The following is a 7463-nucleotide window of genomic DNA, read 5'->3' as shown; positions in this document are numbered from 1 at the left end:
TATGTATATATATATATGTATATATAATGAAAAACTATTAATTATAGAATAAGTTGCAGGTTGAGAAATTGTCAGTCATTCAGGTTGCTCAACTGCTCGTTGGAGGCGGACCAGTCCGAGCCTGCAGAGAACGATCCCATGCTTTATTTTTCATGTTAGAAATAAAAAGCTCACCTATTCAGGGCCGGATTCATCCACTAGGGGAGCCCGGGGCCACAATGTGCTTTGGACCCCGGGGCAATTATTGCGTTTCCCTTTTTAGCAACCCACCCTTGAACCTACTGTGTGCATCTAAAATATGTATTAAGTTATACTTGGTACAGTCAGACTGTCTGAAAGTGGAACGCGTGTCTAACAGGTGATACTTCACATGAAAGAAAAGCACCGCACCAACTCATTTGAATAAACGATATATAAACCTCTCCCCGAAGTGCAAGTTCAGGCTTGTAAACAACAACAGACTGTGTTATATAAAGAGTTATATATTAGGAGTTAACCCTTGTGCTGCACTAGGGACTTTTTTGGCTTTTTAAGTTTTGAATCGCTGGCTACCAGATCCCGCTACCAGCATAAAATCCTGCATTTTATTATGTTCTACTATATTATTATATAGTTCTGTGTTGTAAACAAACTGGCATTCAAGGGTTAACTTTCTTAGTGTATCATTGTATGATGGGACCAATGTTGTTTAAAGAAATGTAACTCTGTGCAAGTGTGACAATATTATTCATATTTGACTGCAGTTATTTAATGTTCTTTTAGAGCAACATGTGAGGAACAAGTGCTGAACAACTTGTTATTTTTCTGCTAGAACTTCGAGGAGTTCCCCGAGCACAGGACTCACTTCTTCTACTTACTGCAAGCGGTGAACTCTCACTGCTTCCCCGCGTTCCTCGCCATCCCCCCCGCCCAGTTCAAGCTGGTGCTGGACTCCATCATCTGGGCCTTCAAACACACCATGAGGAACGTGGCTGATACTGGTAGGGCTACACACACACACACACACACATATTTCATGTTGACATTGAGCTCATATAGTGCCTGGAGCATGAATACTAAATGTTATATAACAATCCAGGTGTTGTGTTGTATCAAGTCTGGAGGACAGAATGTATCGCACGATAAAATCTATTTGTTTAAAAGCTATGAAAGCCCATTTCCGCCTGTCATCATTTTTGACTTTGTATCACATCATTTTGACTCATATTTATGACTTTCTCTTTCTTAATTTCAACTTTTTATCTCATAATTATGATTTTATATCATAAGTATGGCTTTTTCATCTAGTAGTTTTGAGTTTCTCATCACTTTGACTTTTTTTTTCTTCTCATAATTATGACTTGAGATGAAGTTTGCCCTCTGCTGCAGTAGTGTACGGGTTTAATGCACCTTTTGTGAGGCCGTGATGTGAGGAAGCTCTCGTGTTTGTGCTCGTCCAGGTCTGCAGATTCTCTACACGCTGCTGCAGAACGTGGCCCAGGAGGAAGCCGCCGCGCAGAGCTTCTACCAGACGTACTTCTGCGATATCCTGCAACACATCTTCTCTGTGGTCACCGACACATCGCATACTGCTGGTGAGTCCACACACACACACACACACACACACACACACACACACACACACACAGGCATGAGCTGTGGGGACACCTGAACGCTCTCTTTTAAGGATTAACCTTTATTTAGCCGGGATGATCCCATTGAGATTTGGATTTACAAGATGGCAGCGTAAAAGTTCAACACAAGCGCATCATAAAAACACAGATAAGCGACACAAACAGAAGTTACAAAAATAACAAAAAAACTTCACATAAAAGAGACGACTGACTTAAAGCAAATTGTAACGGTCAAATGATTTTCCTTCAGTGCTCAAATGATTCAATAATGATAAAATAATCCATCTTTAAGTGCAGCTCACACCAGGAACTTTAAAAGCACTTTCACCAAAAACGATGCAGGTTCCAGGAATAATGAATATAATTTGTCTGCATTATCTACTGATAGTTAACGTCAGCAGAAATAAGGAGGCAGTTGATGTACTATGGCCTCATACAGAAATATGTACCAGTGTTGCATTCTACAGATCTATAAAGAGGACAAAGCAGCGTTCTCATTCAGACAGCAAAGATGTGTGCGGAAACCCCAATCGGAGATAAATCGTTACGAAGCGTGAAATACTGCATCTAGCACGCAAAGATAAAACATCACCACAATCAGTCGCTTGAATTCATTTCTTCTGAGCAGCAAAAGTAAAACGGCATTTGTTTCTGTCGTAGAAACTTGCGATATGATGTTTAAATGAAGTTCCTTCAGTAATTGTGTGTGTGTGTGTGTGTGTGTGTGTGTGTGTGTGTGTGTGTGTGTCCTGCAGGCCTGACGATGCACGCCTCCATCCTGGCCTACATGTTCAACCTGGTGGAGGAGGGGAAGATCACCACGGTGCTGAACCCGTCCAGCCCCACCAACAACCAGGGCTTCATCCAGGAGTACGTGGCCAACCTGCTCAAGACCGCCTTCCCTCACCTACAAGAGTGAGTACACCGACCCGCACACACACACAATCTCTGCTGTGTCAAACACTTTTCATTAACATCCCTGTGTGTGTGTGTGTGTATCAGTGCTCAGGTGAAGGTGTTTGTCACCGGGCTGTTCAGCTTAAACCAGGATATTCCTGCCTTCAAGGAGCACCTTCGGGACTTCCTCGTGCAGATAAAGGTGAGCTCAACGTGCTCAGTCGTGAGTCGCTTTGGACGGCATCCGCTACTCTAGGTGTCACCACAGAGACGAACACCAGCAGTTACACTTGGTGCTGATTTAATGGGATATATGTCCATGTGTGTTTTGTTTGCTGATGAGCTGAACTAACCAGAACAAGGCCCTGCATGCCTCCGTCTTTGTCTCTGCTCACAGAGGTTATCGGGCTCCACATGGCGAACTGCTCGGCTGCCGATTCCAGAAATAACATATTTCAGGTTGTTCTGCTAAGTGGACTGAAGGTGTGCGGCTGTGTCAGCTTGTCGCTGGAATAAAACGGTGTATGATGGCGACTGATGTGGTTTTTCAGCTGTCAGGCTCCATGGATTTTTTTTCTGTGGTTATTTTCCCGCCTATAATTTTTTTTAAATTAGCGCTAAAACTGAGCTTTGAGACGTAATCAGGATTGTTAATCGCTTATGCGTAGAGATCCAATACTGACTCAAATCGCTGGATCGGGTTTCAGTGTTGTCGGATATACATTTATATCTATTTGTATTCATTTGTTACATTTTTGTTGTAAAAAGTTCACAATGCTGTGTGTAAGTCGAGCCTGATGTTGCCTTACAAATAACAGAACGATGGTGTCTTCCACACAGTGAGACATCGACAGCTTATCAATGAAGCACTGGTATCCGAATTATTGTCAACAATTTTAATAAGCAGTTCGTCCTTTATTTAGTCATTTATTGTGTGAAAATGCTAAACATTCACTGTTTGCTGCTTGTTTTCACTGGTTTAAATCTTTGTAAATGAAATAGATTTGTGTTTTGGACACTTTAATGTCACCTCGGAGTCCGGAAAGTTGCAACTTGACTGGTTGTCGAAGGATTAAGTTTAAACTAAAAGAGAACAATCAGTTAAATGTAAAGTGAATTGATGAATATAAGTAGTCGTTAGTTGGATCCTGCTCTAGGATCAGTGGATAGAGAGGATGCATCCATGGCGGTGTACTGTAGTCCGCCGTTCTGAGAGCTAACCACAGCGTCTGCTTGTTCTGCCGTTCCAGGAGTTTGCCGGCGAGGACACCTCAGACCTGTTCCTGGAGGAGAGGGAGGCGTCGCTTCGTCAGGCCCAGGAGGAGAAACACAAGATCCAGATGTCCGTCCCGGGCATCCTCAACCCGCACGAGATCCCCGAGGAGATGTGTGACTGAGCCGCGGCGCCGTCAGACTGTACAGTAGTCCAAACAAACAAATCAACCCTAACCACAGCAAACACAACGGAACCCAAGAGACGCACTTGAGTGTGGCGGGAGGCCGCGGGCCGTCCCACCGGATGTTTGTTGACCAAAACAATGCCAACAACGTGTACATGATTACCGCGTCACCCTGTGGCCCTTTTTACATAATCTGCGTTTTCTATGGAGACTTTTTTGTGTAATATCTTTCCAGAACTGTTACTCGAAGCTTCCGTTTTGTCGGTCCATCCCAAGACCTGCATGATGAGGTTCTAACGATTAGACTTAACCATCTTATTTTCCTTCTGTTCCCTCGACCTCCCACGTTCTTTTCTTTTTTTCTTTACCCCAGCTCTTCCCTTTTTCTGATATATCTGTTTATATATATATATACAGTCTGAGCAGGTTTCTGGACCCGTGGTGTGACGGACAGGAAGTGGTCTTTCAGCGGCGGACGCGCCATCCGGTGCCCCACTGCATCGTGGGAGAATGTGAATCTAAAGGATTAATGAATGAAGGCGGAGAGATGCTGCTCCGCGTGTCGGCATCGGCCGCTCACGAGTCCCGCTCGTGTGTGACTGCTGCCGGCAGGTTTTTTCTTTTTAGGGAAAGCAAAACCGAAATATGTGCATATCATCCCAATTGTATAGCATCTTTAATACCATGGGAACATTTCTTTTTTCTTTTCTTTTTATTCTATTGTTTCTTTTTTGTTGTGGGTGTGTGTGCGTGTGTGCTGTCGCCGAGTCGACATCAGCGTTTTGTTTTCCTCTAAGAGGATTGTTGCTCATGTGTGAGCCTTCATCAACGGGATGTTTTAAGGAAGTGGCGGAGGTATTTATGGGTTCTTAGTTGGTTGCATCTTTATAACAACTCCTGTTTAACTCAGATGGCTTTTGAGATTTTTTGAATTGTACTAATTTAGATTGTTTACCAGGCGGCAGTGCTCCAAGACGCTACCTTTAGAGCAAAGTGAAAACCAATAAAACTGGGTTTACTTTTCATTTTGTATTTTTGCATTTTATTTCAGTTGTACCTAGTTTGAGTTCAGTCCGAATAAAACAAAAGGGTTGTTTTTTTTGGGGGGTTTTCTGACCGGAGAGCAAATTAGGAAATTAGGTTTAATTATGAAAATAATGTATAAATGCAAATAAGCACCCGATCTCTAATGGCAAATTCTCCTTCTCGAGGTGTTCCATTTGTTGTGAACTTTTTGAACTGATTAAAGCTGAGAATTTTATAACCCTGCCTTCGCTCGGATTTTGTTTCATTTTTATAAGATGGTATTTATTTCACCCTCGACTCCAAAATGTGTTCATTTTTTTACCTTTGATTTGGAAGTTAGACTCGTTCTTACACTTATCTGTGAAATTGAAGTCGAAACCCTGCAGTCTGAAAAAGAGTTTGGAGCAGGTGAACTGACCACATGTTGGCAGAGGGCTTAATGTGGTGTTCTTCCTCTGAGACATGGGGGGGGGCATTGCTCTTTCTATTTCAGGCATTTATCCACATCGAGAATGAACTATTTGTATTGTTTGCTGCATCTGAACGAATTTGGTAAAATTCTTAGTTCGACCTGAAATCCTAAAAGGAAAGGCAGCAGATGATGATGACGACGACGACGACGACGACGGCGACGGGTGTCATCTGTCGTCCAGCGCAGTTGTTCCCGGGACATTTCCGCTTGCGGCGTCTTTGGCCGAGGTCGGCGCTGTGTGAACCGACCCCGCCACTAATCCCCGTTAACATGCTGGTATTACATTAAAGGTTGTGATGACGCCTCGCCACCGATGTGTTGGAACGCCCATCCGATGCAACCGGAGAGGGAGCGGTTCCCACTACGAGGCACTGAATGTTTGCAAGTTGTTTGCTGCGAGTCTTCTGTTGTTTTAGGGTCAAAACCCTGAACGGTTGTCCCGCTGCACGCCCCCTTTAAAGGAAGCCTTTCGCTCGTATTGGGGACACAACTTCTATTTTCTGCATGGTTTCGTGGAGTCAGCATCTCTTTCTCCTGGTAATTATTAGTTCACGTGTTTGCCTTGATGCTCCAATATCTGAACCCTCTGGGACCATAATTCAGTCGGGCTGTAACTGGACACACACGGACACACGCACGCACGCACGCTTCCTGACCCAGATCCTCAGCCATTCTCGGCATTTGCTGTCGAGGAGAAGAGGGGACAGCTGGGGTAGTGCAGCCCCCCCCCCTTCACCACCCAATAAAAAAAGAAAAGCCCACTCCACGCCTCCTCCTTCCGTTCGCTGTAGGCAGGCCGGGTTATTAATACCCCTGTGAGTAAGTCAGACAGGAAGAGCCAGGTTAGCACACCCACTGGACAGCGGCTGACCCTCTACCCAGTGGCGCATACCAGCCCCTCTGCACAGGACTTTCACACCGTTTCCACCAAACAGGCTTTCAGGGAAGACCTAAAAGGCCCACTAAGGTCTTAAAAGAATAAAGAAAGAAAGAAAGAAACAGTGAAAGGAGTATAATCAGCATTTACATTTTTTATTCCACCCCCGTTAAATTCTTTGACATCATCTAAGTTGGAGCAAAGGGTCGGCTGACAGGTTGCGGTCAAACTGGGCCAAGTTGATAGTTGAGAGCCCAGCCCCCCCCCCCCCCCCCCCCCAACACACCGCAGCGTCTGTCATCTGCCCAGAAGACCATAAATGCGAGTGCAGAGTCAACTCGTATGTGTCTAGATCGGCGTCTTAACCTAAACAAGCCGCGTCGAAGCGGTGAGCGTGTCATTCCCTATCCGGCCTTCGGCATCACTGTTGGTGATTACTGGATCCGAATCATTCAGATCTTCCAGGAAGACGACAGAAAATAATAAACTAGCATTTCCCATGTTGTCCTTTGCAGAAACTGGCCGAGCTCCAACACTAAATCCTAAACACACACGGAGAAGTTTGATCGAGTGCATTTCCCTTCGTGCTGAGCTGGATCCAGACCTCTTGTTTGTTTTCCAGGACTGACCACAGCTGCACAAATAAGGAGCTAGCTGAGTGACGGGCTGATGGTGATCAATAACGAAGTCACCTGAGTGAAGCCCAGAGGGAGGGAGGGGGGCTGACAAAGAATGCGAGGGTGAGGAGTCCACAGCTGGGTTATATGAGTGGAGGCCGTGCTTTAAGGGTGGGAGGGGGTGCCAGCGGGAATTTATGTTGTTGCACTGAGCCCTCGCGGAAGGATCTCTCCTCTTCCTCTTCGTTCTCTCTCAGTCAGTTTTCATGTCCGTCTCTTAGACAGCTCAGCAGCCTTTTCCCCATCGGGTCCTTTATGTGGTCCGGATCTGAGCGTAGCGTATTTTAGATCTACAGAGAAAGAAGAGTTATTGAATGGGACATGATGATGATGAGTGTGTTTGTGTGTGCAGAAATAGTACCTGGGTGTCTTCTCTGAACTCTGTCTGGCTTGAGCGACACTCTTAAATTGCGCTTCCAGTCTGGCGTAGATACCTCCTGTAGGCTGCAGCAACCACACACACACACACACACACACACACACACACACACACACACACAC

The 7463-nt window shown here is 45.1% G+C and overlaps 1 protein-coding gene and 1 long non-coding RNA gene across 2 annotated transcripts; one reads left to right on the top strand and one right to left on the bottom strand.

Moving 5' to 3' along the window:
- The first annotated feature begins 39 nt into the window (after positions 1-39).
- On the top strand, positions 40-5179 carry LOC116378394 (exportin-1-like). The gene is made up of 5 exons (XM_031840264.1): positions 40-980; positions 1440-1574; positions 2369-2528; positions 2616-2712; positions 3761-5179. The coding sequence occupies exons 1-5, from the start codon at positions 959-961 to the stop codon at positions 3905-3907; spliced, it is 561 nt and encodes a 186-aa protein (XP_031696124.1). The 5' UTR covers positions 40-958; the 3' UTR covers positions 3908-5179.
- Positions 5180-6424: 1245 nt separating this feature from the next.
- LOC116378395 (uncharacterized) lies at positions 6425-7456 on the bottom strand. Its single transcript, XR_004212297.1, has 2 exons — positions 7324-7456; positions 6425-7252 (listed from the first exon to the last, which is right to left on the bottom strand). It is a non-coding gene; the product is annotated as an uncharacterized LOC116378395 (long non-coding RNA).
- Between the last annotated feature and the right edge of the window lie 7 nt (positions 7457-7463).

This window comes from Anarrhichthys ocellatus, unplaced genomic scaffold (genome assembly GCF_004355925.1).
Source record: "Anarrhichthys ocellatus isolate YVR2014 unplaced genomic scaffold, GSC_Weel_1.0 scaffold2525, whole genome shotgun sequence".
In the NCBI taxonomy this organism is placed as follows: Eukaryota; Metazoa; Chordata; class Actinopteri; order Perciformes; family Anarhichadidae; genus Anarrhichthys; species Anarrhichthys ocellatus.
This window is presented reverse-complemented; position numbering and strand designations above follow the sequence as displayed.

Bases quoted from the DNA above. Each gene is read 5' to 3' on its own strand.
- LOC116378394 (XM_031840264.1), top strand. From the start codon at position 959: ATGAGGAACGTGGCTGATACTG. The intron at 1,575-2,368 runs GTGAGTCCACAC...TGTGTCCTGCAG, and splicing joins CGACACATCGCATACTGCTG to GCCTGACGATGCACGCCTCC. The intron at 2,713-3,760 runs GTGAGCTCAACG...CTGCCGTTCCAG, and splicing joins ACTTCCTCGTGCAGATAAAG to GAGTTTGCCGGCGAGGACAC.